This window comes from Lissotriton vulgaris, chromosome 3_1 (genome assembly GCF_964263255.1).
Source record: "Lissotriton vulgaris chromosome 3_1, aLisVul1.2, whole genome shotgun sequence".
In the NCBI taxonomy this organism is placed as follows: Eukaryota; Metazoa; Chordata; class Amphibia; order Caudata; family Salamandridae; genus Lissotriton; species Lissotriton vulgaris.
In genome coordinates, this window is record NC_141689.1 from 1,367,727,573 (window position 1) to 1,367,754,207 (window position 26,635).

The window sequence follows — 26,635 nt, forward strand, 5'->3', positions numbered from 1 at the left end:
GCCGGGCTGGCTCAGGCAAGACCTAAAAAGCGCCAAGAAAAAGTAAAGCGCTAATAGGAGATACTGATGGCATGTGACCAGGATCTAGGTGCTATTTCAGACCGATCACAATGGAGCACACAGCAAGCATGTTCATCCTTGTAACCTTATGACTTAGTTCCTAAAATTGAAGTCGAGATCTTCCAGCAAGGGCAATGTTGCAGGCTATATCCAAGAAAGTCCTTTCAAAGCCGGATTGCCATTGGACGAGGACACCTGCAGCTGTTGGTTACAGCAGGAAAAGCTCGGCACAGCAAAAGTTCATATTTTACATCCAGAGAAATCCTCGTGTCAGTCGGATACTTCTGCTCCTTTGCCCGGTCAAGATTTCTACTATTGGACTTAGTCTGTTTTTTGGAGCTTGGATTCCTATCGTCCGGCAAGGCAGCAGGCTGTATCTGGAACAATGGCACCGAAGTCTGATAGTCTTGCAGTGAGGGTCAGCTGAACTGTAAATTCAGGCAGCAAAAACCTTCATGCAGGACCAACTTGGTTGTCTTGCCCAGTGAGGTTGCACATTGGGCAGATTGGCATGGGTGGTTGGTCCCAGTCCTCCGGAGGTCTGGAAGTCCAAAATGTTTTAAAGTCCCACCTTTCCAGAGGGTGCTGGAGAAGGCCTTCTGGACACTGCCAAGGGTCCCAGAATCTCAGGGACAGTACTTAAGGGTCAGAACTAACTCTCAGCGAGGGCACTAGCAGGGTCCAACCAAGGTCAAGTAACCACAGCTCAGGTGGGCACTTAAAGACAAAGGACTCTTGCAGCTTGTTGTGTCCCTGTAGCCATGCAGGAGTTGAGCCACTTGACCCCTGGTAACCTTCTTTGTCCTGGTTACAAGGGGAGCAGGTCCAGCCCTTCAGGTCTCATCACAAGTCTCAACTATCAGGTGTAGTCCTTCTCGTCTGCTATAGGTCCAGAGAGTGTTCTCAGGGTCTGGTGATGATGCGCATTTTAGTACAGTTCAATGGCTGGTCAGTGGGGGTCACTCCTGAACACTCTCTAACAAATTTGGAAAAAGTTCCTAAGGGCAACCCTACCCACTTTTGCATCACATCCTGTGTGTTTTCCTGCGAACTGGCATGAATGCACTATTATAGGTGGAATCCAAGATGGCACAGGCTTTCTACCCTTGGAGGTAGCTGTGTGCCAGCGATGGGTATGCTTAGGGAAATGAGGAAACGAGTAGTCCCCTCCTTCTAAGCTATGCAAAACTGTTCTGGAACGAGCTCCCCATCCCATGTCTGGAACAGGAACGATGAGCTGTTTGAAAAAGGGCAGTCATTGAGAAAATCTGTTATCAGGAACTTAGGGTTAGCAATAAAGTTTCAATGAGATTCTTATTTTGAGAGGAGCTGTCACTTTAGGTTGTGTTTAAATGGGCTACCGCTAACCACTTTTCCCATCACAGCCCTTCTTGAAACAGTTAATTATTCCTGTTCCGGACATATGACAATGTGGAGTCACATCCTAAGTTACTTTTTTTTTTTTTTAAAAGCAACTTATTTTCTATTGCATTTAGCCTGAAGTGGATCGACAACTCTAAATAATCAACCAGAATTTCAGAACTGGTAGGCTGACAAAGAACCTTTTCACTGTGAAATAAATAGTCTAGGTTTGCCCTATGAATTGTAAACATGCATATTGTTGCATACCAGTCGGGTCTTCACATCGTAAAGTTCTCTGTTTAGCAGACCGTCGTGGGAAGACAATCTGCTCTAGTGAGTCTCCCAGATGTTACCAATTTTTCTTTGAATTTTTTAGCACAAAGGTTCTCAGCTTTTTTGAAGATAGAGCAAATACTATATAGAACACAATAGGCTACTATATGTTTAACTTCCTTGTCCAGCCGGGCAAGGAATTTATTTATCAACAAATAAAAGGTAAATGATTATAATACATTTCTACAGCAGTAACAAGACACAATCCTGTGCTGTACTGGGAAGGAAGGAGGAAATAGGAAAGGGTGAAAGGGGTGTTTTCAGGCAAAAGAAAAGAGCAGGCAGGGTACTGTTATAGGTAAGGAATATTGACAGTATCGCCTGGAGTCGTACATACAACAACAAATATAAATTATTTTCATGTATGACCACTCATGGGTGTCGACGTTTCGATCCCTCGCTCAGTTAATAAAGGGCATCATCTTCAGGACTTATGTAATTAGATTTGCCTGAATTAGGAGCGCCTCTTAACACGAGGTAACGGATGGTGAGCTTGGCTTAGGCAAAGTGGTCCTAACGATTCCTTAAGCAGAGTACTGATGGCGACGCCGGGGCTTGTGGCAGTGGGGCAACCAGGTACTTATTCCTTAGATCGCAAGGCTGAATCCCTGATTATTTATTGAGAAGTAAAAGAGATTTGCGGCTTCCTTGTTGTGCCGATTACGGCATGGAGCCGAGCGTTCAATGTTGCTGCAATTTCCAATTAAGGAAGAATATGGACGGGATGCTCAATGGCCGTCGCCGCCGTTCGAACAATGTCGGTGATGGGCCGCGGGTCAGAGTCGAGCTCGCGGGGCACCGTCGGAGTGCTTGGTCCTACTGCCGGTTTTCTTTGAGCCTGAGTCACACGATATGTCACTTCATTTTGCTAAATTTGCAGACCCCAAAGGCTTGACTCCTCATTTTGTAATCTGTGAGTTTCCTCACACCTTTCTCATAAAACAAGTATATATTTTTTTAGGTTTGTTTTGATTTAGTCCAATCGTTTATAGTATATATGTGATTGCAGTGCCACCTGTTATTTTCCTTCATGAATACCGATCTGGTTTCAGAGCACACTGCAGCTCAGAGACCACCACCTTACACGTCATAGATAATACCCTCTTGACCACAGACGATGACCCCTGTCTCCTGAAATTGCTGGGTGTCACAGCTGCATTGGAAACACTCAACTAACCACTCACATATGCACCATTGAGGCGCCAATGGGATTCACCAGCAGTGTTCTGTACTGTTTTTCCTCCTACCTTTACAACTGACACCAGTTTGTTCACATGGGTACCTCTAGGTCACAAAATATCTTTAGTGTGTAGTATCTCCCAGGGTTTCATGCTGTCTCCCGTCATCTTCAACCTTTACAAGGAATCGCTTGGTACTCTACTCGCAGACGAAAGCTTCATCATGCACCAATATGCATTATATTGTGGATAATCCAAGGACAATGGCCCTGTGCATTCACCTACAATGCCAGTTATCCTACTGACCCACAAGTTACAAAATAAACCGATGGGAATGTGGGAGTATAGATAATTTATAGTAATTCGAAAATCATCACTGAACAAAGTCATCACCATAATTGTTTAGAAACCATCAAAATTTGCATGTAGATCCAGAGAATAATATTTCAAATTACATTCATATTTTTTAGACAGGAGATCTGCCAATTGCTAGTAGTAATATGGGAAACATCGTTTACACCGCTGGTAATACCACGAGGATAGGTTCCAACGCGGACGTTACATCGTCCGCGTTGTTGCCACCCATGGCATTTCAACGACTTGCGATAGATGGTGCGCAACACCAGGCAATGTGTTGGATTTTGAATCCAACACATTCCCTGCTGTTGCGCTAACTGGAGTAGGAATAGTAATTTATACTATTGCTAAGTCCAGCGCGCAATCTAGTGCAAGTAGTAGAAACGACTTGCGTGGTAACAACGCAGACGATGTAACGTCCGCGTTGTAACCTACCGCGTGGTAATAGCACTCGTAGAAATGTCATACATTCTAGTAATATACATGGGAAGTCAATCCTGCAATGGTCAAAACGTGTTTCGCAGTCGTACTGCTGCTTCTTCAGGGCATCAGGAAATATAATCATGTGTTTTTCTTTTATCACTTGATAATACTGTATCACTGCAACATTAATGTATGTTTTAAAACATTTTGGTGATGCCTTTGTTCAGTAATGATTTTTGAATTAATATAATGATGTATACCACAACAAGTTTCAAGTGTAGAATGATTCTTTAAGACTGTTGAGAATACAAGATAATGCAACAGAACATATTTGATGGTGTTTGTGTTTTTTTGTTCTGATTGTGGTTCTTTATACCCCCATTTCCCATTGGTTTATATGATTCACTACTGTTTTGATGATACACAACTCTAATTGAAAGTCTCCATTGAGTCAGACCTCCAATGCCTCAAATACTGCTAGCATATAAACCAACCTTGGATGTCCAGTGCCTACCTGAAGCTCAACCGAACCAAGATCAAATTCAGATTATTTACCAAGAACAACAAACAAGATACAGTACAAACCTGGCGCAATGACATAACCATTGAGGGCATCAAACCTCAACTTTTGTTAAATCTAAATCGCCCTGGACATCATCCTCTCAAAGAACACTTTGCCAACACAAAACATTGAAGCAGCTTTCGCTTCTAAAGAAATTCAAACTGTTTCTTCAAAAAATTGACTTCAGAACGGCTGTTCAAGCCCTTGTACTTTTGCATCTGGGTGATGGTAATGGCCCTATTACCTATGAAAGCAAGTAGGCTTCTTAATATTAGTTAAGGCTCTATATATTCCTGTTAGAAATCAGCCATTGTATTGTACCTATGCGCTCTACCCCTTTATAGTCTTGTCTACTTAATTATGATGAAGTATTATCAAACACTGCACTTTGTATTGTGACTCTGAGTCCAAGTTTATATAACTATTGCTTTTTAAGGTAGAGATGTATTTCATACTCTTTTAGCCTGAGTATTATTATGCATTGAAATGTTTTAATAGGTGTACATTATCATTTTCTATATATTACTGTGACTAATAATGGATTAGTAATAAGTACAGAAAACCATAAATGGAATATTATTATGTATTGAATTGTTTTGAAAATTACAGTGACTAATAATGAAGCTTTTTTATTATTAGAATGCTTTTATGGTTGTATATTATATACCAAATAAAGCTTGATTGAATGTAATTGCCCTATTCCATGGCCTGCCAGACTCCACATTGGTACTCCTTAGGATTATCCGACACGCTGGAGCACTTTTCATCTAGGGCCTGATGAAATATGATCGCAATTCCCCCTTCCTGATGGAAATCCATTGGCTCCCCTTGCAAATCTGCACCCTCCTCACAAGCTGCTACATCATTTATGAAGCCATCATGACCAGCACCCATGCCTATCTTGCAGACAAGCTTACCATCTCTGGTGGTTCAGGGCACACAGCAGCTAGGACACCATCAGACTGCAGCCGAAGAAGTGTAAAAAAGAAAAAATGAGACAACAGACCCTTTTCATCAAAGGACCCAAGATCCGGAACAACATCCCTGTATCAATCTGGACCACATCAACGGTGCTCCAGTTTAGGAAAGAGTTGATGACTCAAGTCTTAAAAGAATACTAAAAGATGATGCATTCATCCTCCACAACTCTGCTTCCTGTTTTACTGACTGTTTGCCTTTATCCTTGTACAGTGCTCGGCTGCCTTTTGACTAGGTTCAAGCTATAGAACTAACATAAGCATACGTGCATACATACATACATGCAGTGTTATGTTGTTTCACAGGTTGGCAGAATACATTATAGTGAATTCAGTTACCCAGCTTTTACAATTCTGCTCTTCTGAATAAGCACATTTAGTCCTAATGTGTTAAGCAATTCCTTACCTTCCACAGGGCTTTTTTAATACACCATCTTAATATTGCTTTGTCATCCTACTTAGGCACATTTTAAGGTGTTCCTGTACTGGAGAGTGATGAGCCAATTTTGTCTGACTGGGATTGGTCATTTGATACCAGGATAATTTCGTTTTCAGTAGGAGTTAAGGAAAGCAAGACGCTCTATGTAAGGGTAGTGCATTGAAGTCTGTGCAAATCTTCATATACTGATAAAAACGGCCAACTGCAGGCAAATCCCAAATAATTACTAAGAGATTCAGTTTAAAAAATGTTGTGGGTCTGAAGAAACTGTTAAACCCTACCATATTACAAGGAAGCTGGGCCATAATAGGCCACTGAATAAAATAGCACTACCATATCTGAACTTCTTGCTCTTTCCACACAGCTGGTACATAAAGAAGACATTCACAATAACAAAGACCCAACACCTTTGGCTCTGATAAAATAGCACAATGCTGCAGAGGATCCCTGTTATAGGCCAGAGGATGATGAAGAACCGATTTGGAAAGAGTACCAAACTGATTTGTGATCTGGGGCTGACTCCTGTCTTTTACTCCCACCAACACTTTTTAACAGTGGTTTCTGGAACAACATTATTTTTGACACAGCTTTATGCTGAGCTGCTTAAAGAGAAGCAAGAGGATTCTTGTTTTTAAAGACTTGTTAGACCTGGTATTTTAAGCTGTTTTATCCCCAGGCGTTCTTGCTTTTTGACCTCCAATTTTTGACACATTTTTCGTTGCTTTTAGTGGTGTGGACACTCTACCGCTGCTAATCAGTGCTAAAGTGCAGACGCTGTAATTGTGTCCCTAGTAATGATTACAGGTGTGCCCAGGATCTACAAATCAACTGCTACTAGTAGGCCTGCTGCACTGGTTGTTCCAACCACACAATTGCTTTTCAGAGGTGTCTCAGACCTGCCTCTGCAGTGCCTGCACGCATCTTTAACTGCCATGTTGACCTGGCAAAGGCACCCACTTGCCGGACCCTAATCTTCCCTTGTCCTACAAGTAAGTCACCCCTAACGTAGGCCCAAGTTTGCTCCATGGGCAGGGTGCAGTGGATGTGAAAGGTAGGACATGCAGTAATGTGTTTTACATGTCCTGATAGTGAATTGCTCTGTATTTCGTTCACTATTGAAAGCCTGTCTTTCTCATAGGTGATCATTGGAGCTACCTTGTAACATTTTACAAGTGTAACTTCTAATGGGGAAAAGATAGAGGGATGTACTTTAAGCTCCATGAGCTCAGAATTTAATACCACTTCTTTTAGTAATGGTGATTTTTAAATTGCGTGTTTAAAAATGCCATTTTTAGAAAGTGGGCATTTTCTCGTTTAACCATCCTGTATGCCTCTGCCTGTTTGTTTATTCACTGTCTGATTTTGGAGTGACAGGAGCTGGGGATGTGCATTCACTTTAGACAGCCACAAAGGGGGGTGGGGGGTGATTTGAGGTGTTTCCTGCCTTTCCTGGGTGACTCGTAGCCTGGCTGGATAGAACTTTCTGCATTTAGAGGGCTGGTAGGAGTTTTCACTAGCACCTTGATAGGTTGTGTCTGTGGTCTCTAACTCCTGTATTGCAGCTGGCCCAGGGAGGACAGAACAGCCTTTTTTACTGAGATTAGTGAATTTTGCTGCTTAAAACTAACTTCAAATGGAAAAGTAGTTGAAATATTGGGCCCCCTGACCCCAGAACATTTGAACTATTTTGCACTAAGGACCTGCCAAGAAGAAGAGCTGGAAGAGTTGCCAGGAGGAGTACTGCCCCTTTGCTGTGTTTTGCTTTGTTCGGTTCGCCTGCAGTTGCTGCTTCTGTCTTGGGCAGTGAAAGGACTGAACTGAACTTTCTGCAGCTTTCGCCTGAGTTTCCCCAAGGGCTTGAGGTATAGCTTGACCCCTGTTCAAGAAGTCTCAGAAACTCAAAGAATTCTGGTTCATCTACCAACAGCACTGAGAACTGTGTGTTTTGTGCTGCAACAGAATAAAAAAACACCATGATGCTGTCAAGGACACCGCTGCCAGCTTTGTGACGTAAAGGCAACACCAAAAGCCACACTCCGTATCTGAAAGAGACACGTAAGTGATAGATTCCTTACCTTAGAATATCCCCAGGCGTCATACTGGATCCGGAAAGTTTTTCGTCAGCAGTACCCCTACTCGTTGGTAGGTGGTGTTGTGCGGCTCCGCGTCCGTCGCTGGCATCGTAAGTGCTGAGATGACGTCACAGAGACTACTTAGGCGCCACCTATGCACGCTGAAGTCAGTTCTTTCTTTTTCCGTGCCAGCAAGCACAGATCTGGTTAGAGCACGTACCCTAGACACTTTTTGACTAACTTTTTTGAGACTTTTGTCTCTACTTCTTTTGAATCCTTGACTTCTGGTGCCACGTAGGGGTGCCTGGGTTTAAATCCTGTGGGGCCTGTTGCCGTACGATATAGGCGGCCGACCCCCATGGCGTCTGTCTCTACTGTTGGGAGCACGGCCATGACTCCCGGTCATGCTCCGACTGTCTGGCAATGGCTCTGAAGGCTTTGCGGGAGCGGTCCCGAAAGCTACTGGAAGCCAGGCAGTCATCTCCGCGCCGTTCGAGGTCCATGGGTCGCTCGAGGGACCGTCCACGGACCTATCAACATCGCTCCTCGGGTCTAAGTCTTCACCCTTGGAATCGGGTAAGGGACGTCACAAGAAAAAGTCGAAGAAGCGTGTTCACTCTCCGACATCCCCCCGTCGGTTTTCGGATGAGGGGGCCAGGGGTTTACCCCCGCGGCTCAGTTAGACCCTAGGAGTCCCGCGGCCTACCCACCTTATCCGGGTCAGTCTGCGACTCCGGCCCAGGTGCAAGAGTTTCTTGCCTCCATGGACCGCCTTTTCAGGCCTAGGGCTCCCGACGGCGCACCTTCGAGCCACGTTGTACCTTATGAGGGCCCTTGCTTGCCACCGGCTACGGCGCTGCTTTCGCCGCCAGCCCCGGCGTCGCAAGGTCCACTGCCAGTGGCTGCGGCCTCAGGGTCCTCAACTGGTGGCTCCGTTCCCGATGCAGTCATGGGTTCCGTTCGTTCCACCTCCGCCCTTGCCCGAATTTCCAGGCAATTTTGCTCCGGCTTTGGGCCCTAATTACTACATGGAGGCGGACCGCGCCGTTCCCGGTGCCGTTGGAGCACTTCTTTTCCCCTGGGCCTCCCCCGCCGCCTGTACCACAGGCTGTGGGGGAGAGGGATGACTGGGAGGTGTCGGAAGACCCTCTTGCACGGCAGTGCAAGTTTGAAAATGAGTGGGTGCCACATATACTATGGTGCTCCGTAGAGCAGCTGAGGCCCTTGACCTTGATCTGCTTACTGTCACTCACAAGACCAACCTCCTTACTGAGGTGCTTCAGCCGGCAGCAAGTTCTATGGAACCTTAGCTCCCGTTTAATGGGGTCTTGACAGATGTTTTGATGGGTACCTCGTCTAGGCCAGCCACAGGGGTTCCTGTGGATAAGATCTTGGCCAGGCTTCATCGCCCGGCACCTCGTGACCCGGCCTTTCTGACAAATCATCCGACTTCGGAGAGCCTGGTCATTTAGGCTTCCACTTCCCAAAGTGCATTCCCTACCGCCCCTCCGGATAAGGAATCGAAAAAGCTGGAGCAGTTTGGCAAGAGGTTATTTTCCTCTGCCAGCTTGGGACTGCGGTGAGCCAACACCCCATGCCTTTTAGGCCTCTACTCTCATGCTGTGTGGGGCACTGTGGCGCAGACCCTGCCCCAGTGTCCGGAAGAGGTTTGGGCTGTATTTTCCCAGGCTGTTGCGAAGGGAAAGGATGCCGCGAAGTTCGCCATTCGGTGTGGCCTGGACTCTGCGGACTCTTTAGGGAGAGCGATCTCCACAACAGTGGCCCTGCGTCGCCATGCCTGGCTACGGTCCACTGGGTTTTTGGGGGATGTCCAGAGTTCCCTCATGCACATGCCTTTTGATGGTACTCACCTGTTTGGCGATAAGGCAGACAGTGCACTGGAATGTTTCAAGGACTCTCGGGCTACGGCCAAGTCCTTGGGTCTCTCCACCACAACCCCGGCCACGTCTTCCTGCCCGCTCGTTCAGTCAGAAGCCTGCGCAGAACCGAACTCAGCGCAGCCGTGGGCGTGGTGCCACTGTGGCGGCACAGGGGGCCAGCGTGCGGGTCATTCCACCTCCGCTCCTGCAGCAACCGTCTCAAAGCCTTCCTAGTCCGAGCTTTGGGGTGCACCCCACACCAGTGGGCGGCAGGATTCAACATCACCTCCCCCACTGGTAGCTATCACCTCTGCCAGAAGATTGGGTGAGCTCCAGGCTCTTTCTTCCAAACCTCCTTTCCTTTCTGTTCATCCGGACTAGGTGGTTTTAAGGACCCGTCCTTCTTTATTGCCAAAGGTTGTCACGCACTTCCACATCAGGCAGACCATCAATTTGCCCGCCTTCTTTCCGCCTCAGCATCCTTCAAAAGAGGAAGAGCGGCTCCACCATCTGGACCCAAAACGTGCACTCTCGTTCTATCTGAAGCGCACACAACAGTTCCGGATGGATGACCAACTCTTTGTTGGCTACGTGAGCGCCAAAAAAGGTCGGGCCGTGCACAAACGAACCATCTCTCGGTGGGTCGTCCTGTGCATAAAGGCATGTTACTCGTTGGCCAAGAAGGAGCCTCCTGTGGGGCTGCATGCCCATTCTACCCGGGTAACAGCAGCTACTACTGCCTTGGGACACGGCGTTCCCTTGCAGGACATTTGTCAGGCAGCTGCATGGGCTTCGCTGCACATTACTGCCTTGACAGTCAAGTCCGGAGAGACGGCTTCTTTGGCTGTTCTGTTCTCCATGACTTTCTGATGTAATCCTATTCGCAGACCCACCACCGGGGGTCGGTATTGCTAGGATGTCTATTCTAAGGTAAGGAATCTATCACTAACGTGTCTCTTTCAGATGCGCAAGTTACTACTTGTGTAACGATATATCTGTACGAGACATTACTTAGTGATAGATTCCTTACCGCCTCACCCATCCTCCCCGTTCTGTGAACTGATTTCTAGGGTTAAGGTCATTCCTTTCAGGGCCCTAGTTTCATGGCACCATTGGTCCATTTCTTGCATGGCTCTGCGTTCCTGGCGCGGAAAGTTGTGCACAGAACTGACGTCAGCGTGCATGGGAGGCTCCTAAGTAGTCTCCGTGACGTCATCTCCGCGCTTACGATGCCAGCGACGGACGCGGATCCGCACAACGCCACCTTCCAACGTGCAGGGGTACTGCTGACGAAAAACTTTCCGTACCCAGTCTAACGCCCGGGGATATTCTAAGGTAAGGAATCTATCACTAACTAATGTCTCTTACAGAAATATCGTTACACAAGTAGTTACTTGTGCTTCACACTACAACCCCGCTCTCACTCCATCTAATGACTCCACGGAGGAGCTGCTTACACAGTCACCTGAGGGCACTGCAATTCGCACCACTTCACTTCACATCTCTGCCCTGGTATCCCTGCCTATGTCACTCCACGCAAAAATCGATGCCCCTGCCTGCACTGTGTCCTGAGGACACCACTTGAAAGTTACACAATGCACTGCCCTGTCCCACATCACAGCCTTAGCCCACTGATGCCGGCGCCATTGACTCCAGATCATCTACCGACTACAGCGCTTCAGCAACGATGATGCCACTGCTTGCACCGTGAGCTGCTATCACCACAACGAGCACCGTCCCACTTTGCACCACAGCCCTGGTCTCAATGACTTGGCTGTATGCTGTCACAGAGCCACTGCTGCCCCGCAACCTGAGGGCACCAAACACCTCACTGCTGCACACCACAGGCCGATGCCTGCTAACACCAGTGCTCCTAACTTTAACCTCACGGAGGTGGATCTGCAATGCATGTGACTTCAAGGACCTAACAACTCCTGCACTGACCTCCAGGACTGACTCAGACGATAACGCCATGACACTTTGCATTTCCAAGGTACTGGTTGCGGGTTGTCCCCACACCATAGCTTGTCCGTGGCAGGCCTGAACTGTTGGATTGGTTGTTCACAACAATGTAATAGCTCCGTACGGAGCTGTCAACATTAATTAACACTATTTTTGGTTTTTCCTCACAAAATTCAGATTTTGATTACAGTAGGTTGGATGTTTATCATTTTGGTCTGGTTTTACACTGATCAATATTTAAAAAATTTCTAAAACTGGTGAGGTGTCCTTTTTGTAGTGTTTTCACTCTACTGCTATGTGTTATGTGCAAATGCTTTACACATTCTCTGAGATAAGCCAGAAGGCTTGTGCCAAGCAGAGGTTATTTTAGAAGTGTAATCCCCCTTACCCTGACTAGGGGGAATGGCCCCTATTTGGATACAGTTATTAATGCACACACCTTCTTTTCTCAGCTTAACAAATCTGTAAGACTGTGGTACCATTGGTAGCACCTTATAAAATACACATCGGCAAAGCCAACAGGTCTGCCATATTTTAGGTTCTGCACTTAACCAGTGTAATGCAGGTATTTAAGCAAATAGACCTATTACCATCTGTCTGTTTACCCCCGTGGTGCATGGACTTAAAAATTTCCACGACCGCACATAGCGTGCAATTATGGGTTTAGTAGTAAACATCAGTGGCCCCACTGAGCGCGTAAATCATAGAGCTAGTAACACAAGTTTTGTGGTACTAGAATATTTTTGGTTTGTTTTCCTTGTGATATGTTTCGAAAATCTTCCTCTGACACATCTTCATCTTACACACGTACCTTTACCACCCTGCCTAAATTTCACCATTTATTCCCTTTTATCCTGACGGCATTACCCTTAGCAGCCTAAATCATGGCCGGTTTTCGGAATGTAGGTGATCCCTTTTGGACTTTACTTGGCTCTTGAATGCGCACCCAATTACACACCTGAATTTGACGTTAAGCTGTTTTGACACCTTGTTTATCATCAAAATACGGTTTCATTTTCTGTTGTGAAACCTTCACCTTTGGACGGATTTCTCTATCCATAAGAATTTCATGTACTGAACAAGCTTTGCACTCCTTCAACCAAAGTGGACACAGCTTTCATGCTGGTTACCAAACTCAACACTTTAAATGGGGTCTTGTCCGTTACACTGTTAGGACTAGTGAGATATGAGAACACTGTATGCACTCCACCAATGTATGGTTCATTTTTTCAACTAACCGTTGGCTTGTGGATGATATAAAGCGACCTTTTTGCACAATGCAACATTTTGTAGGAAAATCTGTTATTTCCTTTGAAATAAACGAACCCAATTATCTGATACTAACTCTTTTGGTAAACCTTCTCTGAGAGAATTTTCTGGAGAAAAGGTAAATTAAATTACACCTCCTACCGCTTGCTGTAATCATCCACAGCAACTAATGCCTATCTTTAATAATGCAGTAGTGCTCTAAATGAACCAGTAACATTTATGGCCAAATTTGACCACAGTTCATCTGGCAATGCTACACACAGCAATGGTGGTTTCAGTTTTGAGCGACTTATTGCTAGTCTAACATATAATGCACTCCCTAACCGCCTGAGTTATTTCTGAATCCTTGCCAGGCCACCAAAATGTTGATCGTATTTTCCTTCTTGTAATTTTTTCCCCTAGATGTCCTTCATGTCCAGCTCTAATACATTTTCTTACACATTTAGCTCCCCTCATCACAATGCTTCCCTTCTCTAGAGTCAACTCAGCTGCCACTTTCACATAACACTGCTATACAGGAGGAAGAGAGTTCTCTTTGGACCAGCCTTCCCTGATGTATTTCTGAACCAAGTTCAACTCTTCATCTTCTTCTGTGCATTAAACCGTTAATTTTCATCAAAGCCATTCTCCTCACACACCTCAATTGCAGCTATAAGTCATTCCTCATCCTCTTTGTTCACACCACATGCACTCACGTTGTCAACTGATTGCGATGAACGTGACCGATAATCCATTCTTATGTTTTTTTCCTCCTGGAATATGCTTGATTTCACAATAGTATTGTAACAGTTTTGAACTTGATCTTGCCCTTCTGAATATGTGATCTTTAATAACAACACCACATGCAATGTTCACTAGAGGTTTATGGTCAGTCAACATGGTAAACTTTCTTCCCAATATCAAACACCTAAAACATTTCAACTGCCCAGCAACGTGCCAACAGTTCCTTTTCTATCACAGAATTTGTTTTGTCATTGTCACGTAACACTCTGGATGCGAAACTAATTGTCCTTTCCCTCTGCTTGGTGTACTGCAAAAGGCTTCCAGCTATTTCTAGCATCCAGAGTAATTAAATACTGACAGTCTGGGTTAAAAGGAGTCAGCACCCTTGAAGAAGCTATCTCTGCCATAGGTGTTTCAAAATCTGCTTTACACCTCTCATTCTATTCAACATTTTGTTTTACTTTGATATATGTATTACATTTTCCATCTACCTCAAAATCTTTTATAAACGTAGCGTGAAATTCACGTACACCAAGAAAAGAGGACACTTGTTCTTTACTGTCAGGAATGGGTCAAGCCCCTCTGATATGACATACCCTAAATATTCGATGCTTGTTTGATGTTTGCCACTATTCCTGCCTGGACAAGTCTCTTTAAAACCCTTTGTAATGTTTCTTCATGTTCTTGTTCATTTTTCCCTGCAACCAAAATATCGTCCTAAAACGTAACACCTCTGACACCTTCCAAAACTGATTCCATTATGCACTGAAAAACTGATGTAGCTGAAGCCAGCCCAAATGGCATTCTTTTGAACTGGAATGTACCCACAGCTGATACAAAAGCAGTCAAATATCTGTATGATGGTTCTAATACTGCCTGGTGGTACGCAGATGATAAATCCATTTTACTGAAGACCTTTGAACCTGTGCATGGCCATGTATGCAAATCCACCAAAATGACCCTATTTCTCAAATCGACGCTCGTAATCCCCACCCTTTTTTTATTTTTTTTTATTTTTTTAGCAATAACCAGTGGAGACAGACACAACGAAGACTACTGGTTCTATTACACCCTCCATATTTTCTTCAGTATCTCAGCCAGCTCTTCCCTAATGTGGAAAGGGACATTTCACATCTTGTTTGTTACAGGAATCACTCTATTATGTGCCCAGATTTTGTATTTGAAACCCCTGGTTTTTCCTAATCCTCTATTGAAACCCCCTTAATTTTATCACATCACTTGCTATTTACTGTTTGATCATCATACTGTAAATGCTACTGGTCATCTCTCTGATTTTCCTCACTTACTAATGATACTTGTACTTTTCACCCATGTATGAGTGTCATCCTGAACAACCTTTGATGGTATTTTCCTAATATATTCAATCCTTTCTTAGTTATGCATACCTTTCCAGTGATGGCTTTCCCTTGAATTGTAAGGTAGTCTCAAAATACTCCTTCATAGCTACCATTTAACCTTCATAGGATACTGGACATCTATCTGGGAGACAAAGTTCCTTCTTACCCCAGGTTTTTACATAAAGCTCTTTAGTAAGTATTGTCATTTTAGCCCCAGAGTCCACCAGCAAATTCAGATTTTACCATCAACCCATTATACAGTGTATAGACCCACACTTATTGTTCTTTGTCCTCGGCTACCACAAGAACTAAATCTCCTGTTTTTTCCACCACTTTAACCCACTCGTTGTCATCCTTATTTTGCCTTCCATCAGTAATAACGTTGACTGTATTTTTTTTTGCTGTAACATACTTTCATAAAATGTGCATGTAACATTTCTTGCAGGACGCGATCGGCCACTGGGCATTTGACTAGGGTAGTCACATCTAAAGCAAATATTTTTTGTTTGAAAAACTACTTGTCTCTTGTTTCCTGCTTCCTTTTCTGGAAATCAATTTGGAAATGCATTCTGAATTTTGTTCAAGCTCTCTGCAACCACATGTACACCTGCATTTTCTGTAGTGAGTAACTCTTGACTCTTTGTATGATATGTTTATGCTTTTCACAATGTTAATGGTCTCCATCAGCTATGGGTTCTTTAGTTTCAATAATTTTTCCTGTACCTTTTTGTCCTAACACCTGACCACAATCTGATCTTTGATAAGTTGTTAAGGAATTCATTGAATTCACAGTCGTCAGCTAATATACATTACTCTGCAACGTAAGTATCACTTAACTCCTCCTGGCGCTGCTTGCCTCTGAAATAATGTCTATTTACTATTAGACTTGGTTGAGTATTGAACTGCTTATCCACAATTACTACCTGTTGATATTCATCCAATTCTTCTTCATCAACGTCTGTTTCTTGTATATCAGGTAAGTGTTCAAAAATAGCCTGGCCTTCAAAGCCAAACTTGTTCTCTACCACAAACCTTCTCCATCCAGGATACCACCTGTTGCGCCCAATAGCACCTAAATACTTAGTAAATGCTCTGTACCAAGTTTTCCATTTGAATGGGGATTCACCAGGCATTTGTAGAAATGGTGGGGGTGCATTTAGGTTTTACATGCTGTCTGTCAGTTTCCCTACAAAATATGTGCAGCCAAAAAAATGGCAAAATAATAAAAAAAAATATCTGAGCACTAAATGTACGCGTCGATGAGCTCACTCTAAATTTAACAGGCAACTTTTTTCATATTTTGTCATCTGGAATACCTTTCAACACTGTGTGTCACAGGGGCGACCCCCACATCCCCCGCAGTGTGGGGGGGACCCAAAGCTGCAGGAGCCCCCTCAGCAGAGTACTCGGGTCTGAGCGCTCCGGATAAAATCCGGAGCGGGGGACCCTCCATGTACATTGTCCCTTAAACTTTTGTTACGCCAATGGTGTGTCACTATGTGTAGTACCCCTTTGGCACTGTATTTGACACACTTGAATGTCACCCACTGAAAATCAAAACCTGTATTTGCAATACAATTCTCTGCTTAGGTTGCTTTCTAAAGTGTGCGTATCACTGTGAGCCTTTGCTCTACATTCGACAGTGTTGATGGCCCACTTGTTACATCAAGTGGGCTTGTCACTGATGGTTTAAAAAAATGAATTGCTATATGTGACACACTTGACCCCTAATAGTGAGCGCGTCACTGTTATTTCTCCTTTCCGAATTGGGTTCGGTTTTGGCTTCCAATAACGTCATTACTCTGCTCCAGCTCCCTTTGTTGTTTAATGCCAACGCGCTGATGTAGCTGGATGTGGCACGCAGACCATAATGCGGTAGAACTCATCAGCACACTGAGCAGTTCACACTGCTTTCTTGCTTGCTGTGACTCTTCAAGATTCTTTCTGCCTTGAGTTAATGCACAAGTCCTCTGAACATACAAGGTATTGTTGTGCACATACAAAAAGCTGGTTTTAAACTGTCACCCATATGCATTAAAACCCTTTTTTTAAAAAAAAAGAAGATTGCTTTAATCCTACGTATGTATTTGCACATACACTTGTTGCCTGTTTTACTGTTGGTAGAATATGTGGGGTCTGTGGATACTTAAGGTGTGACAAGCCCATCATGTACTCGCTGTGCCTTTGCAAGTTAAGCAATCTCGCCTTTTAGCCCTTTACCAGTCACATACCTTTGTGTTTCTTGTTCGCTCCCCTATAACCTCACACGTGCCACTTCTGTTTGTTCAACGCGCTAGTAAAACTGCTGCTTTGCCACATTGTTGATTTCCCAGCAACTACGTCCAAACAGGATCGAGGATTGGTGGCTGTAATGTCTGCTTCAATCATTGTCAAATTGTTGTGTGGGTCTCCCCAATAATCACAGGTATACAATTTGTTTACGCGACAGCGTGATGTTGTTCCAGTTTCTTACAACAGCACCAGGCAGCAACTGCCACGTAGCGCCAACCCCACATTCCATACAGAATGTAGAACAATCTTACGCCAACACTCTATCTAGTCCATTACATCACTACAAAGTGTCAGTGGCCTGATACAGAACATGCTTCAGTATACCTAGGAAATGAATACTCTCAGTTAATCTGGCTATTTTAGACTTCTTTTGTGTTTGTTGTACTTGATCCAGTTATCCGTGTAAAGCAAGAGTCCATAGATGTAGGAAAGTGCCCTTTTTTCATAGTTACCCCCACTTTTTTTCTGATAGCTGATGCACTTTGACTGAGTGTGCACTTGGTCCCTGCCAATCAGGTTCCTAGTGTCTGTGTTGTTTCCCAAAACTGTACTGTTGTTTCCACAATTAGCACACCTCTGGCTCACGTGTAAGTCCCTTGTAAGTAGTACCACTGACACCAAAGGCCTTGTGACTATAGGGTTCTCTAAGGGCTGCAGCTGGAATTGTGCCCCCTCAGAGACCTCCCTTTGAACTACAGTATTTTGCGGATGACTGCAACGGTATTGATGTTAGCAGTCTACTTAATCCTATTCATCTCCATTTCTCTCTGCTGACCACAAGAGTAAATATTATTGCCGGTATCGTAAGCTGCGGCGTAGATACTGAATACTGCACCTCTGCAGGTGCTCTCAGTCTCCATTGACTAACATTGGACCCAGTGACCTCTGCACCCAGCCACCCCAGCACTACTGGGTGTGCAGCACCTACCTTAAACTGAACCCTGCCCTATGCTGGCCTAAATCTTCAAAGACTGAACGAGTAAGTCGGGTACTTACCCCCTGATGCATAACCCTGTTTTCCTTCCTTAAGATTGCATTGCATTCTATCTATTGCATACAACTGTCTTTTTCAAATGCTAATTGCTACTGTCTCTGATGGACAACACCAACGAATTTCCAAAGTTGTAAAGTATTTCTACTGCCTTGCAAAACAGTTCAGATTGGATTTTGAAAAGTATAACTACTTTGAAAACTGTTATTTACCTGCAACTGAATACTCCTTAGTTCTAGAACAAATAATAATCAAATAATAACTTTTTATACAAAACAATTGGTCTAGGATTCAATCTTTGGGTGTGTGCTATCATTGCTTGTCTGAGTGTGTACAATAAATGCTTAACACAGCCCTCTGATTAGCCTACCTGCTTGACCACAATACCACAAATGGAGCTTTAAGTATTATCTACTTAACCCTTTAGGGATCCATTGGGCTCTGTGCACACTATACCTTACTTTGGTATAGTATATACAGAACCCGCTTCCTAAAACAGACATAGATGGTCCCATGAAGTGCAAGAATGAATGGGCCTATGAAGGAGCGAATGAGTAAATGATCAAAAGGCAAAATCAATGATTTTGTTATATTTTTTATATTTCTTTTATCTCCACTTGAGACATTGCTTAGCTAATGCCCATCAAACTGCCATCTGTAGTTATTATAATTTTTGTTTCTGTACCAACCCCTTATAAAGGGAATGTGAGGCGCAAACAAAGGTCTTCAGAAGCACTTGTCAGTTGGCATCCCAATTCAATGTGTTATTATTTTTCATCAAATTGATCTTGAGAATTATTTTTCTGTAAATTAAATGACATACTTGTCCTGAGATTCTGCGAGGCTGGCAAATGGTCTAATATCATCCTTAATCCATAAACAGGAGTCTTATTTAATTGCTTAAACAAGTTTATCCTTCGATTATAAGCTTCCTTTGCCCTAAGTGTGATACGTTGGAGCTAGACTACAGATTTACAGTTGGCAACTTCTACTGTCAATTCATCTTTTTTTGCAATATTTCTAATACTATCTTTAGTCTTGCATCAATTTTTTTTCATTCTTCCAAAACTAAAATGTCCTCCTTGAATTACATTATACTTTTGCCACCCTTAAGTGTGTTGTTCAACAACTGAGAGCGCATGTGTTTTCTTGCTCTCTCCCTTGTGTAATTCTCCCTGCACTACTCTGTTTTGTGCTGCTGCTTCTCATGTGTTTCTTCCTCACTCCTCATATTGCTCTCTCTTTTGTGTTACTCCTCTGTTGTGTGCTACTTCTCCACCCATGTGGTTTGTTTCTCCTCTCCTTTGTAGGCTGCTGTTTCTCTTCTCCCCCAACCTCATCTTTTTTTGTACCCCTCATCAGTCCCTGTTGCACCCTACCATCCACTCCTACCTTACTCCCCTTCCCCTGCAGGGTTTTAAAAAAATGTTTGGGAGGGCCAGCAGTTATCAATTGCTGCCAGGTGCTCCACTGCAACAATTCTTTTTGAAATTCAATAAAACATAGTCCATTAAGTCAATAAAAACAAAAGAAAATTGTTTCTGTACATTGAGTAGGTCCGTGCATGTGTGCCGCCAACAGCCACCATGTAATTTTGCCTTTTTAAATTTATTTTTGCTGATTTAGCATTATCAAAAAGCGCTAAGTTAATAAGTCTCAAAGGTGAAACCTATTGACTTTGCCAGTCTATGGAACCTACTTAACCACGGTTAAATCAACTTATCACCGCTTTCTTTTAACTCGTTTTAAATTGATTCTTTTGCACCGGCTTTTAGCAGAATTCACCGGGCAGCTTAAGGTTGAAGACCAAGGGCCGTGGTAATGTGATATCTTCTCGGTCCAAGATACAGTCCACCTTATAATTTTTTGTGATCATTACCAGACCCTAAGACAATGTTATTTTTTACTGTTGCTCAGACGGAAGGGTTATTGGCAGGTAATCCTAGCCCCGATTCACCTTCAAAGGTTACAGTCCCCCAATATTTGCTTTAATGTGGAAAGTGTTTGGGTGAGTGCTCAGAAGTAGAAGAAAACATGCGACCAGCAAAGGCCTTTTTAAATTAAATCCTTTTATAGTATTTCAATATTGAAGATGTGTATTTATGGTGAAATGCACTTTTTAACTTTGTTTTTTTTTCATATGATGTACTTATGTGGTCTTTATTTAACTGAATATTGATGGTGTTGGATTTTGCCAGTGCTTGTTTTTATTGTTACTAACTTTTGCCAGTTTTTATTTTTTTTACTTTTTGTTTGTGACAGTGTTTAGATCTTTTGCACACCACAAGACAATCCTGCCATGTTTACAGTTGCCATGATATCCTATAAGGATGCTTCTCTTTTTAATTGTCTTAACTTGTTTGAAAAATCTTCCCAAAAGTTTGCTGTCTTATTGCATCTGTTACATTAGTAAAGGATTGAAAGTGTGGTGGCTTTGGTCTAGGGCTTGCAAACAGAAAATGGGGGTCCCACAACACACTTGCACTCCAATGCATTTTACATACACTTTGGTATTTCACATAGAGGCAAATGGCTGAACGGATTGTAATGAATTTCACATCAATGTACCTTAGACTATATAGATTATTCCTTTTGCTATTGTAAGCGATGTTATGAAGTGGTTATGAAGTTATAAGGGTTAACAACATAGAGATATCTGCGTAGCAGAACACTACTAAAAGTAGAAAGGAAGCCCAGAAAATAAACTAGACTGCATATGTAAAGTTTCTTATTTATTCCATGAACATCTGAAAGACCCATTGTAGGTCACTTGCTGATGAAAACCTTTAAACAGATACATAATAAATATACTACATCTTTATCTTTTTTTTTATTTATTTAAAAAAAAAAAAAAATACATCTTTATCTACATACTTTTTCTTTGCAAACTCTCTGGCTCCCAAAATAAAACTGTGCAGAACAAGCCAAACAAAGCTAATCTTTCTTATGTACCCCTGTACAGCAAATGAAAAAGTGACATAGCAATGAGCTAGACAGAATACTATTTGGAGGACATGATTATTGGGCGCTTGGGTAAAAAAATAAAAATGTCTGCTTTCAAAACAGTAATGATTCTCTTTGGGCTTCATAGATAGCACAATCCTACTAAATGTAGCAAGGAATCCCTAAAAATAAACAAGACTGCATATGTAAAATTTAAGAATTACTACATGAACAACTAAAAGACACCTATATGATCAAATGATTATGTAGCCTAATAAGCAAATTCAGAACAAATGCAATAAATAAAAAGAAAGAAATCGGAATGCCATTCTGCAGTTATAGTTATTATTTTCATGGATGGGAATTCCTTGGATTTTCGCTCCCTCATAACTTTCCACCTATTTGACGAATGATCACAAAACTTTCCAGATTTTCTGCATTTTGAGATTATAGAATTTTTTTGAGGCGAAGCTCTAAGGGGATCCCAAAACACATTTTCCACCAATGTATTTCCCATAGACAATTGTATTTGATGTAGCATGAAAACATATTTACATGAACTTTAACAGGATTAAACATTATAGTGCACAGATAATGCTTTTTGTGTTCTATAGTTAAGTAGAGTAAGTATTTTGTTAAGTTATACAGCATTTTAGCGTAGTCATATCTGTCACTGAGGTACTTTCGCAGAATGTTTCAAAATGTTGGTACACAGCGTTAAACATACATAAAAAATAAATGTATTTCCCTACCTATTAGCATTTTATTAAAGCGATAATAGATAGAGACCTACTGCTTACCTATATCTATGTCCATAATACTGAACACAATCAAAGTGTAGGAAAAAGAATATGGCTGCTTTTTTCATTTTCTTAAATACTGCTATTGCACAATGATATACTGGCTTGTTATAGCCATGTACCCGGGTACACTGCAAAGTTACCACGATATACCATGTTCCAACATATATCTAAGGTCTAGCTGTTTTATTGGATTGTGGTACCCTTGCATCACTTATGGTGTTGCATGGCCAATGCAATACTTAAGTCAGATTTACAAAACAACTCAAGGCCACAATGCATGGCCCTGCACTGATCGGTAAATCTGGAGAAATGCAAGGCAGTGCATTTTCTGTTTTGCCTTACTCTGCACACCATAATCTACATTGCTGCTAAATTTCACATACATCCATACACCATGCCAGTTTACTCCACTGTACTCTATTCCACTCTACGCCATTCCATTCTTTGCCTCCCCATTTTACAAGCTTCCACTGTACGCAACTCCACTGTGCACGTTACCATCTACGTACCTCAAACTCTATGGCACTCCACTTTACTATTCCCTCATATTCGAGCTTTGATCAGAAGAGATGCTCAAAATTCAGAAAAAGCTCTGGTCAAACACCAATCCAGTATGTTAAACCTGAGCATGACTCTAACATTTGTCATATGAATACGAATTTCAAATGCTTGTAAACGCCGGTTGACCCGAAGTTAAGTGATAGTACAAATTTGTTGGTCTCTTCCAGAATGAAGACCATATAGAGCAAAAAGAACTACATCCTCCACCGCCTCCACCATTGCCCCCTGATCCCATGGTGAATGCTTCTATAACGTTATTGATGTCTCCAACAAATGCTCCTGACCACCTTGCAATTTCCTGTGACCACAACTACACTGTAGAGGATACAGTGCATCAGAGGAAAAGAATTCAGCAGCTAGAAGAGCAAGTGGACAAACTCAAGAAAAAGCTCAAGCTCGCTCAGCAGAAATGCAGACGTCAGGAACGGCAATTAGAAAAACTGCGAGATATTAAGACTCACACGGAAAAGGGCCCGTACCCAATGGGAAGTTTTCTAATTCTGCCTAACTGCTATGACGTGGAAGAACCTGCATAAGAAGACATACAAGACTGAGAAAAAAATGATTGTGTGAGTGGCTTCTTTAGACTCTTTGGGTGTCTAATTTGAATAAGTACATGGTTGTACTCCATGCCTAGAAAACTATTGTTGAAGCTATGTAGAAATATTGCCTAAAACTCTACTGTAGTCTTGTTTTGAGTGAGGATGTCCATAATTGTTGTTGTTTTAAATGAGAACAATACGACAAGTCACTGTCCCACAAATGGTAAACAAGTTTTATCCTTGCAACAGCGTTCTTTGTGATTGGACAAGGAAATATGTTTCTTAGCAGTATTGTTTCTTATGTGACTAGCAAGTGGCTGGAGGACATCTTACCTAGGGCACGTTTACAAGTGATTCATAAGACCTGTAGAACATGATGAGAAGGTGGAGTGGTCAGCGTCTGATGTACTGGGTCTCGACCAAAAATCTCCCACTGTGTGGATGTCCAATCAAATTTCTTACCCACATGTGTCTGTGTGTCAGCAGGATTTGGTTATTTTTTTTAAGTAAGGAGTCACCTGTAAAGTACATTAAATATTAAAAGAACACACTAACCTGCTGTCTAATCGGTGTTTAAAAAAGAAGTCCATGCTATTAAAGATTTGAAGAATCATTCTACTTAGATCCTCTTTTTATCTATATATATTTGCTTTTTGTATGAGGACTGTACAATTCAAGATGTCATGAAATTCTATCCTGAACATTAGATGTAGAGTAATTTGCTTACAATTGAGTCTGGTTTAATGGTCCGTACAAAACTGACGGTTTACTGCTCAGATACATGTCAAATGGTAATTTACAATTGTGCCTTTCATAAGAAATGTAATGTTAAAATGAGATACTGTTATCTAATTATATGTAATGATATATGGCTTTTTGAGTGTTCTGTCACCATAAATGGTGCTCTAAGATAAGCATTATAGCAGCAATAAGATTGTAAAGGCAACGTAGGCTGGGAAGATGCCTACCTTTTTAATAGATGTTTCAATATTAAATAACCGGTTTCTGATCTTGGGATTTCTCCAGAGTGCGGGTTTTTGAACACAAAAGCTGTGCCTCTGTGTAACACCTTAAGACTGCAAGAAGGGCGGCTGATCTAAATTGATTTGCGAACACTAGAAGTTGATGTTGTACCTTTTTAAATCCTACAGGCAGACATCAGACATGCTTGTTGTGCTTGCTAAGGTATTCATGTATAAATGAGCTAGAATCAGTCACTGTTTGCAATCACAATTCTTAATCTATAGATATTATGTGGTCATGAGGGAGGTGTTTAGTTTCTTTTATCTACAGTCTGGTAGGACGATGTGCTCTAGCAGTGCTCACCTATTATCGGTCCCCCTTTTTACTAAAACATGTAAAGGGGGCTCCTCCTTCATGGTCCTGGCTGCCAAGTTGTGAATCCAGATGCCTGTACATCTAAGATCCATCACAGATTAAGTAACTTAAAAAATCCTTGAAAACCTAGTTAGTCAAACCTCAATTAAATGTCTTGTACTTAACTGTTCGTCCAACCTATTCTTTAATGCCAAGCACCAGTACACTCACTGCGTAGCTGTGACCTATATAATAGCCAGTCATTCATTCAATCTCCGTCATGGCATTACTTATTACTACACAAGTTAATAGATCAGATGTAAACAGAGTTTTTTTTTAACTCCGCATTGTTTGCACATGCATTTATAGACTGATGCTTGTTTGTCTCATGTTAAGCTAAGCTGGAAAAATAACCTTTACATATGCCTGCTTTATTGTCACACAAGTTTAATACCACCTTGCAAAGAAACATACAAACATGACAAACTGATGATTTTGACTTGTGAGAGTACTAGGTCAGCTGTCTGGTGTTTTGGCTGGCTATCTGCACGAGTTGTGTGTTGGATCCCAAAGTATCTCTTATGTTTTTTCTCTTACAAGTCAGATTTGATGGACCTGTTCATTGTTTTGTTTCCAACTATAATTGATTTCTCTATATATCAAAAATATGTAAATTACCCCTTTGTGAATCTAATCCCATACAAAACTGAACATAAAACAGCATCGTTACACCATCTTAAAGCCCCAGATCCTCCGCTCCCCGATCACACGAGAAGTAGGAAGAGCAGTCGACCAACCCATCGGGCATAATGGCATTATAAAGCCTCCCTAGTTTCACCAGACTCGCTAAGGTCTCAAGGTGGTGTTCAGGGCACCCCAGGTTCTAATAACCGTTATCCGTCCGAGGAAAGATCTTGTAGTTCATGCAGCTCTTGCAAACTATTCTCCCAATACTCCGCAACAGGGACACTGGAAAGGCCTCTAGCCTCTTCCCTCGACCCAGTGCATCGCTATGGCATAACCAGTGATCAGCATTGCCAAATCTATGAATCAGCTGGTCACATTTTGGGTCGTTTTATGCCTATATAACACCAGTAATGCACATTCCAGAGTGTGAAGGTCTGTATGATCTGTCAGTGTAGTTAGTGTATTTCTTACTTCAGTCCGCAGAGCCGCAATGGCTGGGCACGACCAGAACATATGCATCATATCTGTGTTGCACGCATGACACCTAGGGCAAAGAAGGGAGGAGCCAAATATTTTATGTACGGCAGCAGGGGTTTGTTATGGCCTAAACAGTTATATTAGATTGTATGTACCGAAATGTTGCATTTCTGGGCACCTTACGTTGATGGTGAATGATTCGCTCCCATTCCTTAAGTGTCAGGTCAGTCCTATATCAGTCTGCTAGAGTTCACGCGTGGAAAACAAAGGGTCGCTACTCATGTGAGCCAAGAATTTCACAAACCAGGTGATGAGTTTGTGGCCTTTCCCCATAAGGTGTAAGGTGTAGGGTGTGAATCAGTGGGTGTTGTTTCGGTTCAGTGTCTGTTACATTCCACAGACGATCCAACTCTACTACCAGCATGCCATGGGCTAGAAAATGCCCCACCGGCAACTCCTATTCCTCCTGTAATTGCCCATACGGTATTAGTGCCCTGTCTCTAAACAGGTCTTCTACCGAAGTCAACCCAGCCTCTCTCCATAGCGCCAAACCTTCCCAACCTATGTGTGTGTGTGCAAAATGGCGCCATGAGGTTCAGGACAATAGCCATAGAATATGGAGTCATGTCTGGTATAATATGTAAGCCTCTCTTATGCTTTGGCAGGCTATGGTCACCAGACTATTCACCTCACAAGGGGTCTCCACTGCAGAAATCTGTGGTGTTCCCCAGCCCCGCCCCCCATTTTTTTGCTCCATGAGTGTCGGCAGCCCACCCACTTCATCCCGCTGCCTCTCAGCTTATCATCTCTCGCAGGCACTGCTGTGCAGCTAAATATTAATGTTCAAAATTTGGTGCTTCTAGGCCTCCCTTCTCCACTGGCAACTGCAGTCTGCGGAGTGCCAATCATCTGCTGCCCCAGTTCCAAATGAACCCCCCCCCTCAACATGGCATATAGTGCCGTGTTGGCTGGATTGGAGTACCGGCACAGGAAAATTATGGAAAAAGTATAGAAGACTGGGGAGCATTACCATTTTAGAAAGAGATATTTGCCCTTGCACCGTAAGC

General features: G+C 42.7%; 1 protein-coding gene across 2 annotated transcripts in view; it reads left to right on the forward strand.

Moving 5' to 3' along the window:
• THAP1 (THAP domain containing 1) overlaps positions 1–23,641 on the forward strand; it is a 52,882-nt gene extending 29,241 nt beyond the window's left edge. For both annotated transcript variants that reach the window (XM_086961837.1, XM_086961836.1), the window contains exon 3: positions 22,713–23,641. In XM_086961837.1, the coding sequence (XP_086817963.1) occupies positions 22,713–23,081 (369 nt within the window). In that variant the 3' untranslated portion in view covers positions 23,082–23,641. The remainder of the gene's footprint in view (positions 1–22,712) is intronic.
• Positions 23,642–26,635: the final 2,994 nt, after the last annotated feature.